At 37.8% G+C, this 14217-nt stretch overlaps 1 protein-coding gene across 4 annotated transcripts in view; it reads left to right on the top strand.

The window, feature by feature from the left end:
- Positions 1–14217, top strand: part of COL12A1 (collagen type XII alpha 1 chain) — a 105486-nt gene that overhangs the window by 69094 nt on the left and 22175 nt on the right. For all 4 annotated transcript variants that reach the window (XM_075747520.1, XM_075747517.1, XM_075747519.1 and 1 more), the window contains 8 exons: positions 307–430; positions 636–779; positions 3037–3201; positions 4068–4106; positions 4200–4338; positions 6480–6622; positions 7004–7113; positions 13368–13517. In XM_075747520.1, the coding sequence (XP_075603635.1) occupies positions 307–430; positions 636–779; positions 3037–3201; positions 4068–4106; positions 4200–4338; positions 6480–6622; positions 7004–7113; positions 13368–13517 (1014 nt within the window). The remainder of the gene's footprint in view (positions 1–306; positions 431–635; positions 780–3036; positions 3202–4067; positions 4107–4199; positions 4339–6479; positions 6623–7003; positions 7114–13367; positions 13518–14217) is intronic.

Below are 14217 nucleotides of genomic sequence, written 5' to 3'. Positions count from 1 at the left end.
CTCAAAAACAGAGAATAGGCACTATATATATACAGCATCAGAGTAATAGCAGTAGTTTAATCATACATATTTAAAGTCACATCACATTTCGTGCACAAAAAAAGAAAGAAAAAAAGTGTTCTGTGCACATTGCTGTGATGATATCTGTGTATGTAAATATGCATGTGTGTGCATAATCATACACATATGAAAAAGATTTTTCAATTATTTAATGCTTGCTAATATACCACAATACATATTTCCATGGAGAGAGTTGGTCTGAACGTGGAAGTATGAGACTGAACACTGTGATATATTCCATTTCAGGTTTCATTTGTGCAGTACAGTGATGAGGCAAAATCTGAATTTAAACTGAATACATTTGATGACAAGGCCCAGGCCTTAGGAGCTCTTCAAAATATTCAGTACAGAGGAGGAAACACAAGGACAGGTAATTCTGAGCAGTAGAATTGTCTTTCTTTAAAATAAAATGTTTTCAGAAACTGCCTCATTATCCTAATATTACATGGCTGAAGAATTAGGGGTTTGTGTTCTTCTGTTTTAGTTGTGTGGCTGTTTCCCTTTCAAAATAAAGTAAGGGATTTCTTCTCTTGTGGATAGTATGGCTGACCCCTTGTTCACTGTGCATTTTGCAGGCAAAGCTCTAACATTTATCAAAGAAAAGGTTTTGACTTGGGAGAGTGGCATGAGGCGAGGCGTTCCCAAGGTACTTGTTGTTGTCACAGATGGTCGGTCTCAGGATGAGGTGCGGAAAGCAGCGACGGTCATACAGCACTCTGGTAAGCGATTCACGGTACCTAGCAGTTTCATTTCCGTATGTGTTAAGCAATGCAATTATAAATGGTGCTTCAATTATCTGGGAATCCTTTACTCATCAATTATGGACTCAGAAATGTATTCCACGTGTTTGGAAAAAACTCAAAACTATTGAAAGAATTTCGACTCTTTGGGCCAGACTTTTTGTTTCTCTAGCCTTCTCTCTGGGGAAGGATGTGGCTTCCCAAGGCTTTCAAGTAATTCCTTATGCATATCATTTCATAGACCTGACTTTTAGTTACTTTTTTCTTCTCCTTGTTATGTGGACCCCAGGGATCATTATGAAGTGTGCTATATTCTGGTGCTTTTGATATAATGGACCTGGACTTTTGAGTGTTGTGTTTTACCCAGTATAAACTAGTGGATTTCCATTTAAAGTAACTGCTCTTGCTGGAGCTGGGTCTGAACTGACTCCTTCATTGCCTTTTGAGCTCAGAAGTGTTGCCTTCCCTGTTCAGATTTGCAAATGTGGCTTATGTGGACTAATCATCTATTTCGATCCCTGCACCCAGCAGTTTTGCATTTCAGTGCATGAACCACCCGGAGTCCTGCTCTATGAGTAAAGAGATGTTGTACTTCCTTATGGAAATCACTGGCGTGTAAACCACAAGTGGTCATCTTTACCTTTATGATCTGAAGGAATCAGCTTTCTAGATGGCTTCTAAAGATGTTTGGCTAATCTATTCATAAAAATCTCTACAGTCTCCCTGTTGGATAATCTGCTTTAGTGCTTAACTACCCTAATAGTTGGCAAGCTTTTCCTCACATCTTACCTAAGTGTTTCTTCAGGCTAATGAAGCTGCTGTCTTCTTTACATTTACCTACTTAGCCAGGAAAGCAATTGAACACTGTTCCCTGTAACAAGCCTTCATATCTGAAGCCTGTTGTCATTTCCTCTTACTGTCTTCTCTTTTCTAGACTAAACAAACCCATTTCCTTCAACCTCCTGTTGATCATGTTTTCCAAACCTCTTATCATTATCACTATACCCTCTACTGGCTTCAGTTTCTTTGCATCTTAAATGTCATGCTCAAAGCTGGACAGAGTATTTTGGCCAAAGCTTCACCAGAACTGGCTACAGAGGAATAATTATCTCCCATCTCTTTTGGAAAAATTCAAAATGTAAATAACAATAGCTTTATCATTTGCAATGAATGTGAATTATGCCTTCAGCCTCCAACCAGCATTTCCAATGCCTGTGCAATTTCTTGTCAATTTTTGTCGGAAAATTCTTTCTACTTAGTGCTGAATTGTGCAGTGTTTTTTGTTTTTTTTCCCCTCTCTCTTCCCTGTTTTCTGGTGTGGCAAAGAGAGGTTAAATTATCACATGAAAGGTTAAGGGGGAGAATGGAAAGGAAGCAATGAGCCGGAGACAAAATTCTGTAAAGGCTAGAAGACAACAGGAAACAAAAATTTGACACAGAAGGCAAGGAGGTGCTAATTTAAGCATTTAAAGGGGGAAATCACCCTAACAAAGGAACAGATTATGCCTTTACACCTGGTGATAGTAAATTCTAGGGTCTGGGTACTTCTTATTTGATTTAAGTCATCTAACAACTAGGTATCTAGTCTAAGGTCATCATGTCGGGTCCTTTTATGGCTAGTGAGAGCAACAGATAGGCATCTACAGATCACAGCTTCTTCTATTTTGCAGTTAGCATCTTAGGGGTGTGAGATGAATTGCATTCTGAATGTGCTCATGTTTGTCGATTATAGAGGAAAACTAGACAACTACCTTAGATGTTGCTATTTTGGAAAGTAAAAACTGGTGAGATGAACACCACCCTAAGAAAGTGGAAGCGAAACTGAGAAACATGAAATGCAGGAGATGGCAACAGATAGAGGACTGGATAACTAATAGTATGCACAGAGATTGTGGACACAGAACAGATTTAAAATAGTGTGTAGTTGAGAGAATGGTACATTTTATATGAAAGACTGAGGGGACTATGTAGCCAAGGTGTGAGATTGGATAATGCCCAACAAAAATCAGTGAAGGAAGGAGGAGAAAGTTTTGAAAGAAAGATACAAAAACTGGTTTAATCCCTCTTGAGCTTTGAGAGGGTGAAAGGATGTCCAGAATGTATGCTCATAATGAAGGCCAGATAAAAGACAAGGTAGAGCCTGAGAAATCAATGATAGAGATAATTTGTGAAATATTGACCTGAAAAGTGGAATGTATGTTTACTACATGTCAAGTAACAAGTGTTATTTTTACAGGCTTCAGTATCTTTGTGGTTGGTGTGGCTGATGTAGATTACAACGAGCTGGCCAAGATTGCCAGCAAGCCCAGTGAGCGTCATGTATTTATTGTTGATGACTTTGATGCCTTTGAAAAGATTCAAGATAACCTTGTCACTTTTGTGTGTGAGACGGCTACCTCAAGTGAGTAGAAGACATCGTTTTTCCTTTTTTAAAATACATTTGCTTATATAGTTGCCATCCCATTTAAGGTAAGTCAAAAGAAATATTCATATATAAAAGTTAGGTTTCGTAATAACTGGACATGGTTTAAGGGAGCAAGTTACTTTTTTAAAATTTTGAAGTAGATATCATATTTTATGTAATCTTGTCTCACATTTCGAAGTACTGTTATAACAAAAAGAGCAACAGTCAGTGAGAACTACCGCTCTTTAAGAGGAAGTACAGTGATGCCTAATGTGAACTGGGGGACACAACAGGTCTCTTGTGGGGGACACAACTGGTCTAGGGATGCTAAAGGGGTGGACCTATAGTGTGTGATGCTGTTTTAAAACGATCTAAATGAAGTTCAGTTGTTTACTCAAGTAAATTCCTTCTATGGCAAAAATGAGAAATTCTCAGGCCTGTCATGTGCAACTGTGTACTCCCTAACTGCCTCATCCCCTGGCTCCTGAGGAATCATATAAATCTGCAGTTTTTCCTTGTGAATCTGACAGCTATTACGAAGCCTGACTCATGCCTGAAATATTCATGGAAAGACCGTGTCATTGTGCTCCTTTCTACTTATGAATTAGACTTGTAAAATATTTGGGGGTTCATTTGTTATTCTGTACAATTTGTCACAGTAGAAATATCCTAGTAAAAGTAACAAGTAAAGATTTTGACAGTACATCTACCACAGGGCAGAAGACAGTATGACAAATGTAACAGAAGTTGCCTGTTAATAATAGCACAGACTTTTTGGTAATAAAACTTTCTGAAGTATATACATGTTCATATCCTGTTAGATTTTTATAGTTTTGAATTATATGTTGTTTCATGTCTTTTAGCTTGTCCTCTTATTTACTTGGAGGGATACACTTCCCCTGGTAAGTAACTGTCTAATATTTTGGCATAGGTTCATTTGTGTCTTTGACAGCTCTACAGTATTTTTATTTTATATTTTCTCTCCGGATTTAAAGGTTTCAAGATGCTGGAATCATACAATCTAACAGAGAAGCATTTTGCTTCTGTACAAGGTGTATCACTGGAATCAGGCTCTTTCCCAAGCTATGTAGCATATAGACTCCATAAAAATGCCTTTGTCAGCCAGCCAATTCGGTAAGTAAACCTGAAAGTCGCATATTTAGGGCAAGCAGGTGAGGAAGGATTAATAGACTTTACAGATGATAGCATTAGTATCTTATGGAAGATGCATTCATTTGATGTTCTTTTTACTGAACTCCAAGAAATATACTCCAAAGAATATCATTGTTCTCATTAAATGCTAATCTACTTCTTCCATTGTGATCTGGTCCCTATTAATCCAGTTGCTTATTGTTCTTTTTTGGAGATTATCCTTCTTAACCATTTGAGTTGCATTTAAGTGCTTAGGCAGTTGAACAGCAACGCCCTTAGTACAACAAGCTCCACATGGCCAGAGGGAAATGGTTTCAATATGGAGGGATAAGCACCACTTTCTGCAGGGGCATGATTCATACTGCAGTAGGCAGCACATTGATGCCATTGACTTAGGGCAGTTTCTCCTCTACTTGAGTTGCCATATTTGGCAAATAGAGTGGAGTGTTCAAGGGACTGTGGTCTTAGAGCTTGGTTATGAAGGGGTAATATATGGTCATTCTTTCCAACATTTTTTCACCAACAAAAAAAAAAAGAAAAAAGAAAAAAAGACTTACTTAGCAGTTAGTTTTACTAAGAGGAGAACAGTACCTCTCTTTTTCTTTTTACGTTTGTTCCTCTGCCATCTATTTAAGTAAGTTTCAAAAAAGTCATTCTGAGTCAGAAGAGATGCCTAAAGATAGCCCATTGTTCCTATTAAATTTAAGGAAATTTAATCTTCTTTTCATACAAGCCTTTGAAATCTTCTGCAATCCTGCCAAATTGGGTAAAAATCAGATCACAGACACAGGAGCTGAGGTGTACAAAGAATTAATTTCTTTTTGCCAGCCTTCTCAGCTCACAACTTTAAAAGTGGAGGACATGAGGACTTTTTGATTTCATTGATGTGCTATGGGGGTGATAGATCTCTGACAGCCTGGATTTTTATGATCTAGGGAAGTACAGATAATCCCAGTCACTGGGATCTTGTTTTGCAACTCTTATATTAGGATTAAACTTGCATTTAGCAGGATAAGATGATAAAAAGAGAATAAAAAGACAGACTTCCTATTTATTTCATTTTTTTTAAAGAACGTTGTGATACATAGTCTGTTGTCTGCTGTAAGAGGTGGAGTAAACTTGTCTGAGTATTCTGAGCGCTTATTTTTTCATGAGAAGCCAGAAAATAAAACTCACTTTAGACTGAGTCAGCAAAGCAATAAAAGCATCCTGATCCTGGTGGCATATTTGTTTTCATATCTGAGATAACATGGTATCCAAGTTATAAATAATGTTGCTATAACTACTTTAATATTTTCTTTCTTGCACTGTGCTGTGTGCTGTTGTTGACTCAGTGGTTGTGCTATTATTGCAGTGTCCATAATTGTATGGGTATATAAGCTTTGCCTAAAATACAGAGCAGCTTCTCCATTTTAAGGTTTCTATGTTTATGTTCATGAGGCCAAATCCTCTCTCAGCTCTGTTGTAATAGTTAAGGAGAAGCAGCAGCTACGTCCTTTCTTACAGATCCCTCCCTGCATTCCCTCCCTTCGCCTTCAGAAAAAGCTCAAAGCCATTTAATGCGTGTTTTTATTTACTTTTGGGTTTCTGTTTTGTTAATATCTAACAGTCTGAACGTCACAAATCTAAACCTCAGCCTTTGGTGAATGAGGTGGAGCCCAAATACATCACCAATTGCAGGGAATACGTTAAATACATCCTTCATTGTATCTGTGCCTGAAGGGCAGCAATAGTTCAGTGCTGTTTTCTGTTGCCTGTAAAACAGGCCAAATGAAAAAAGAATAAAGTTATGGCCCTATTTTCTGTACTTATGACCAAGGAATTTAAAATATGTGTAGGTTATGCAGAATTTTGCCACAGGAATACGTCTTCAAGAGTTCTTGGTCATATTCTGGCTTCCTCCATAACCATGGTGCATGGACCAATTGAAGACAGGCTGTGAGTTCATCTTCAGAAATCACACAATGTTCTCTTCCATTTGAGAGAGTAGTTAAAGCGCTCAGTTCCGTTAAACACTGTGGTTTCCTGTTACTCTCGTGTCTTCTATGAAAAAGAGCAAATGGTGGAGATCTTATTTTCCTTGTGTTTCCATGTGAAAAAATGTCCTCATATTGTCTTAACAGGGAGATTCACCCAGAGGGACTGCCACAGGCATATACTATCATTCTGTTATTCCGTCTTCTGCCTGAATCCCCCAACGAGCCTTTTGCAATATGGCAGATTACAGACAGAGATTACAAACCACAAGTTGGAGTTGTGCTTGATCGTAAGGATGATTTTGCTTATTGTGCAGAGAATTTGTATATTATATTACTTTGCATGCATTCTTTCCAAATATTTCCAAAACCAAAGCATTCTTACGTGGTAAAAGGATTATATTTTTTTAGTTTTAAAAGATTTTTTTTTTGCTTGGTGCATCAACTAATTTTTTCAACTAAGAATAATTCAGCAAAGCTACATTTCAACTTTGGTATTACCTCTAAAACCAAAGGAATATACACCTACATACTTATGGATCAGTAAAACCATCTATAATCTGTGTTTACGCATTTGAGTGGTATGCTACATTTTTATTCATAAGTGCATCTTGGGATGGTGGTTTCAGTAGTACATATAAAATGAAATGTATTATTTTCATTTATTGCAGCTTCCAGCAAAGTGCTGTCATTCTTTAACAAGGATACAAGGGGAGAGGTTCAAACTGTAACTTTTGATAATGATGAAGTAAAGAAAATCTTTTATGGAAGCTTCCACAAGGTAAAGGATTGAAATTATGAGTGTTGCTTTCTGAAGTGCTGTTCTTTGAAACAAGAAAGCAAGCAGAAGTCACTGTCAGTTATATCCAGTCTGTATAGTACTGTAAACTGACATAGGAACTTACAGATCATTTAAAACAAGATCTCTGAAGTTATAGATCTTCTTTTTTTTATTGAGTTAAAGGCCTACTTTGAACCAATGTAAGAGATTCATCAAGTTGTCAAGAATTTATGAAGGTTGTGTAAGTAAGTGGGGGGATGTATCTGAGCAAGACGTCATAGCCTGATTCCTGGCACATGAAAGAGGAAGAATAAAAGATAAACTGGGAAAAAAAAGGAAAGGAAGTTGTGGTGAGAAAAGATTGGTGGGGAGTGTAGTGATTTGGAATCATTCAGAGAAGAAGATATAGCCACAGAAAGTAAGTAGCTATTGACTTATAGAAAAAGGCAGGGAACCAATTTTGGGAGGTGAATAGCATATTGAGTAAGATTCGTATTTTTAGCAAATATAATATATGTATATATTGTATGTATATATGCATGTATGCAGGTGTATTGGTATATTTTTGGTTTAAATTCACTGGGCTTAAAATATTCCAAAGTATTCCAAAGTAATATTAACTGAGGAAGCAACAATAATGACAGAGAGCCCACAGAAGATCATATAACCTATTTTTTGAGTTGTCAAAGCGGTTAGTGAAACCCTTACATGTGACGGCATCTGCCTTCAATCATGATAGTTTTGTGCTTCCTTTTGTGATTTTATGCACTGAATTATGAAAACTTGATCCTGCCAGGCTTCCTTATGTCTAGTCATTGGGAGGTGTTTGACTCAGCCTACATACATGACTAAAACACAATTTAAAAGTATTTTCCTGCTGTGGTAAGCATATATGTTTAGGGCAAGAAAGTGAGTTGCAATTGCAACATTTTTGATCCGCTGAAATGCACATTCTCATTTGTCCTTTTATCTCCCTTCTGTTTGGTTTAGTTTTCTTCTGATGACTAAATATGGCTGGAGTATAACATTTGTTTTCTTTATGATACCCTCTCCTGCATGACTAGTCACTACCAGCATTCCTTTGAGGATACAGATAAGAGGTTGCTCTGTCAACTTGCTGATACTGGAGGCCACACTGTCAACCTAGCTCTGCTAGGCTGAAAGCAGGGAAAGCTGACCGGTGCCAGCATTATGTTTTCTGACTTCATCTGTTTAAACCACAGATGACTACTATAATCACACAGTACTATAAAAGCTGTTGGTTTCCTCAGAATTTGACAGAGGATAATTTCCCAAACTGTTTCAATGTCATGTCCAATTATTCTTGTGTTTATTATTTATTTAATGGCTAATTATTTTTGCATATGTGGTGGGTTGACCTTGGCTGGAGGCCAGGTGCCCACCGGAGCCGTTCTATCACTCCCCCCTCCTTAACTAGACAGGGGAGAAAAGGTGTAACGAAAGGCTTGTGGGTCGAGATAAGGACAGGGAGACATCATTTGCCAATTATTGTCACGAGCAAAATAGACTGAACTTAGAAAGAAAATTCATCGAATTTATTACTAAGCAAAACAGAGTAGAGGAATGAGAAATAAAATCAAATCTTAAAACACCTCCCCCCACCCCTCCCATCTTCCCCGGGCTCAACTTCACTCCCGGTTTCAAATTACTCCCCCCTCAACAGCACGGGGGGATGTGGAATGGGGGTTACAGCTAGTTGATCACATGTTATTTCTGCTGCTCCTTCATCCTCATGGGGAGGACTCCTCTCATCGTTCCCCTGCTCCAGCGTGGGGTCCCTCTCACGGGAGATAGTCCTTCACTAACTGCTCCAGTGTGGGTCCCCCACGGGGTCACAAGTCCTGCCAGCAAACCTGCTCTGGCGTGGGCTCCTCTCTCCATGGGGCCACAGGTCCTGCCAGGAGCTTGCTCCAGCATGGGCTTCCCACGGGGTCACAGCCTCCTTCAGGTGCCTCCACCTGCTCCAGCGTGGGGTCCTCCATGGGCTGCAGGTGGAATCTCTACACCCCCTCATCCTTTCTCCATGGAAGGGGGCAGGGGAACAGCCTGCTTCACCATGGTCTTCACCACGGGCTGCAGGGGAATCTTGCTCCGGCGCCTGGAGCACCTCCTGCCCCTCCTTCACTGACCTTGGTGTCTGCAGAGTTTCTTACATCTTCTCACTCCTCTCTCTGGCTGCAAAAGCTCTCTCTAACTGTTTTTTTCCCTTCTTAAATACGTTATCACAGAGGTGCTGATGGGCTTGGCCTTGGCCAGCGGTGGGTCCGTCTTGGAGCTGGCTGGCATCGGCTCTGTCAGAGACAGGGGAAGCTTCTAGCAGCTTCTCACAGAAGCCACCCCTGTAGCCCCCGCCACTACCAAAACCTTGCCATGCAAACCCAATACAGCATATATGAAGAAATGTTTATGTCATTGGCTTTGTGAGTGATACCTATAAGTAGGCTTGGATCACACCTGCATTAGGCAGCCTCTATTTTGTCCTTGGCATTTGGCTTTTTGCCTGCTTTTTTTTTTTTTTTTATAGCCTAGTAGGATAACTGAATTTTAAGGAACTGCATTAATCTATTGGAGTGAGAAAAACTGTCAGTAAAGGCTAGGATAGATATTGTTTTGGTATAAAAGTGGAGTCATCACCAAGAAGTACTGTTAAAACACAGAGCAGCATGTAGCATCCTCATTTTAGATATCAGTGTGAGAATTGAGACTTCCTTTCTTCAGGTCAGTGGTGTGAAACTCTCTACATGCTGTACTGCCAGCAGTCTGTTTTAAGCATCTGCTGCTAATTTCATTGACGTTCAGAGTAATATTTTTCTTTGTCGTTCTTCTAAATGTGATAGAGCTGAGCAGAATTATCTGATAGCACTTACAGTGAGGCTCTGCTCATTATTCAGAGCAAATGGGGAAATCTGCAACCCCAGCAACACTAGCAGTTGTGTATAACTGTTAATTACACTTGCTGGTGAAAAACAATGACAGGGGAAATAAAAATCCAGAATTTTGTATTGTTTTACTAGTTAAATACACTCATACATATGAACAGAAAGGAATCATAAGATACCCAGATGCACATAAGATGTACAGGAGTAACAGCCATTTGCAAATTATCTTAAAGCTCTGGAACTATGAATTCTTGCTTATGAGACTATTTCTTAAGCAAAAATGTATCAGTTATTTAGTGCAGTGTGTCATTCCTCTTCTTTTTTTCCTAGAAAGGAATCAAAAGTTCAGATTTTGGTAGTATTTAAAGTAACTGGAGTAGCCTTGATTTAAAGAGCTGTATTTGGGATTTTTCACCATGTAAGTGAGCTGACTCCTCTGGATTCTCTCCAGGATGATTACGGAGATTGCTATATGAGTCAGGTTGTGAATGATAGCATTGTGGGATTCCCTAGCTCATGTGCTGGGAAAGCCATGTTGATTAGCTCCTAGTAAAGGATAGCAGTAGTTTCAGCTGGATGAAGGAAGGAAAGTAAGATTAACACATTTCAAAAGGTACTTTTGCAATTTCTCCTACCATCCAGTTTCAAAGAAATGACAAATCTTTAGAATGCAAGAAGATGTTTTCCAAAATATCAAACATTCTTGTGGTTTTCATTCGATGACTTACTGGCTCATCCAGTGAAGCACAGTTAGCTACACCTAACTGTGTCGGGAAATTTACTTTGGCGAACTTGAACACTTTGCGTAGCATAGCTATGGTGAAAGCTGTTGAATCTGGCAAGTCCCATAGGAAAAATCCTGACTGCCTGAGACAGTCATTAAATTTATAACTGAATGTTTTGGAGAGACAGATGACTTCTACTTTCTTATTCTTACCATGCTAGACTTCCTTTTAGATTGCAGTTTTGCAGTAGTTAGCCACAGGAAATTTGATAATGAGCGTATGTTTTTCTGCTGATGTACATATGCGATAATAGTTTGCTTAGCTTATTGACGTGGTTGATTTAGCAGTAGATCAGAACACCATCAAACTTTATCTTAGAAGGGGTCCAGAGAGAAAGATTAAAGTATTTTTTCTTTCTTAAAACCTCAGTGCCTTTTGGCACTGGAAATGGTCAGAAGTGATGCTTTATGTTGGTCTGTTAGAAATTGAAGAGAATGTTTCTGTTACTTTTTGTTTTCAACAAAAAACAGGATTGAATACAGAGATGTTTTATTTACTGTGAACACTAGATGCATACTTTTACTAGATTTATGCTTGGGCCATGAGATTCAGGCTGGAATTCAGAGCTGGCATTAAATCAGCAGTCAGCTGAGTCGCTGACTTGGGGGACCCCTGCTTATTTTTGACTGCTAGGGTCACTTCTTTGGATGGATAGATGATGTTCAGCAGTCATTGCTGTTTGAACATTTTCAAATTGATGATCCCATTCAGCATTCTGATGTGGATTCACATATCCTAAGTTTTGTGTGCAAATGAAAATGCAGTAATATGCATTCGCTATGCAGATGTAATTTGCATTATTTCATTTGTGAGAAATACTTAACATTACAGTAGAAGGACTTGCACTTTAGGTACCTTTCAGAATTAGTAAATTACATCTGCTATGAATTTAAACTGTTTAATGTGTTAGTTAACCTATAAAATTTAGTCATATAATCAAATGACTGAGTATATGATGTATAAGTGATAATGAATTTAGAATTTTGACATGGTGCTTATTTTATTTTGTGCAAAGTTTGGTATATAATTCCAAAATGTACTTTGGATGTACTCAATTATCTTTCCACTATTTTTTTATTTCATCAATGAACAATGTTGGGAATGTTAATTAAAAAACCCCACTTGTATACACAGCACTGAGAATTAAAGTGTGATGCCAACTGAATTTCAGATGACAAAAAAATGAAGGCAGTTTCAGAAGTCTGAATTCCAATTATATAAAGCATAAGCACATAATGTTTAAAGTGTTTTAGATAAGCTATGCTGATGCCTTGGAGACAACTCCACATGGGAAAATATTTAATATGCAAAAAAAAGAACAAATTCTCAGGAGATTGTTCAGGCACTTGTTGACTCAGGACATTTAAGGGAATCTGTTTCAACTTTATGCCAATTTTTTAAAGCAGTTGTCAGATAGCAATATGTTTCTGAAGGGTTATGTACTGTGATAACAGAAGCTTTAAAACATAAATACATACTTCAAGGATTCTTTACTGTTGATCTTTGTGTTATTTTAACAATTACATAGATGTCATAATGTTGTATATAAAATATATGCAGTATATAAGGTATATAAAGCCACTGAAACCTTTCTGTTGCCTTAAGATGTTCTTCCATCAACTGTGTATTAGATTTACTAAAAAGTTAGACTTTTGTTTCTTTCTTAGAGACACCTGAGTGTCTTCTCTTTGCATAGAAATGTAGGAAATACACTTGCATAACATTCACCATATGTACTATAAATTTTTGGAATGGTAACCTCTGCTTCAATTTTGTTTGTTCTTCTGTTTAAGGTTTACTGTGTTGTCCCCAAACACTTCATTCTCTTCTCCTGGTAAACATACTCTCCCTTTGTTACAGTCATTCTATTTTCCCTCCTATGTTTCCCTTACTTCCAACAATTAATCTGTTCCTCTTCTTCCCTGTTTTCCCTTATTTTGGCATATGTTTTTGTAGCCAAATTTCTCTCATGGAAATTTCTCTCTTGCGTCTTCCATTATTTTGTCTTTTTCTGGGCAAGCTTCTCTGCTCACTTCCTGTATCTCAATGTAACTAATGCTTCTGGTTGAGTCATCTGTGGAAACTGAACCCTGGATCTTTGGATCTGAAACAATCTACTCTCTGAACTACAGACAGAGTTTATTAGCCAGTGGGCAGTCACATACTCATAAACCTCTTGTGTGGTCCCAGCCATTAGAAGAGGACAAGCAGAGCTTATATTCACTTCCTCTCAAAAATTCTTTTTTTTTTTTTTTTTACTTTTATGCCATCTTAAAGCAATTTTCAGGCAAGCTTTTCAAAATAGATCATTGTAGTTCAACTATTACATTAAATAGTACTTCCTAGCTGTGCTTGTGTATTCATCTTACTGATCTTCAACACATTTTAAAGAGGTTACTAGTGTTGCAGACTTTCCTTGAGTTCAAATTTTGCCACCAGTTGAAAGTAAAGCAGAATTACTAGGAATAAAATTTTAAAAAGTATTATCTAAACAGTGAAATACTGTTATGTTATTAAAGTAAATATGCCTATTTGCATTTTCTAAATATTATATTAAACTTTTTTTCAGGTCCATATTGTTGTAACTTCATCAAATGTTAAGATTTACATTGACTGTAGTGAAATACTGGAAAAACCAATTAAGAATGCTGGGAACATCACAACGGATGGCTATGAAATACTTGGGAAACTTCTGAAAGGCGACCGGAGATCAGCCACAGTAAGCAATAAACATTAATCTGTTCATTAATGCAAGCCCTTGAAATTTTCTGAGGATAGACATTAGAGATTACGAATTGCTAAGAAACCAGTATTGAACCCAAAGCTTTCAATTGTCTGTACTGCAAGACCCAATATACTTAACTGAGAAGTTCGGTCTTGATAGTTTCTCATTCTAGCAGAATTGCAAGAATAAAAATCTAATAGCTGAAAGTTACAGTCAGGTAAATTCAAACAAGAGCAGAAATGTTTTTCTTTTAATAGGGAGAGCAGTTAGTTGTTGGAACCATTTACTGCAGATTCTCTGTCACTGAAAATCTTTAAATGAAGATTGTTTTGTTTTATAAAAGACATACTCGAATGAACAGGTTTTAATTCTGGCAAGTCCTTTGGTCTGTCTTGTACTACTGAGTGATCAGAGTAATCCCTACGGGCTTTATGATCTATAAACCTATAATGAAAAAGTGGCTTCTGCAATGAAGGGCACATCAATTATCTTGATGGATTAACTATACTTAATATGTAATCAATGCTATTACCTGGGCTTCATATTAGAAGATTTAAGTCTGCAATGTGACCCAAGCGTGTATAACCCTAACACCTGAAGAAGATTCTTGGTGCTCTCCACCAAATGTTTGGTTGTATGTATCAAACTACAGGATCATAGCTGTTGGGGTGAAAAAAAGAGAGCAAACTGCTTT

The sequence above is a fragment of the Balearica regulorum genome, chromosome 3 (genome assembly GCF_011004875.1).
Source record: "Balearica regulorum gibbericeps isolate bBalReg1 chromosome 3, bBalReg1.pri, whole genome shotgun sequence".
NCBI lineage: Eukaryota > Metazoa > Chordata > Aves > Gruiformes > Gruidae > Balearica > Balearica regulorum.
Note: the sequence above shows the minus strand (reverse complement) of the source record. Positions and strands in the feature narration are given on the sequence as shown.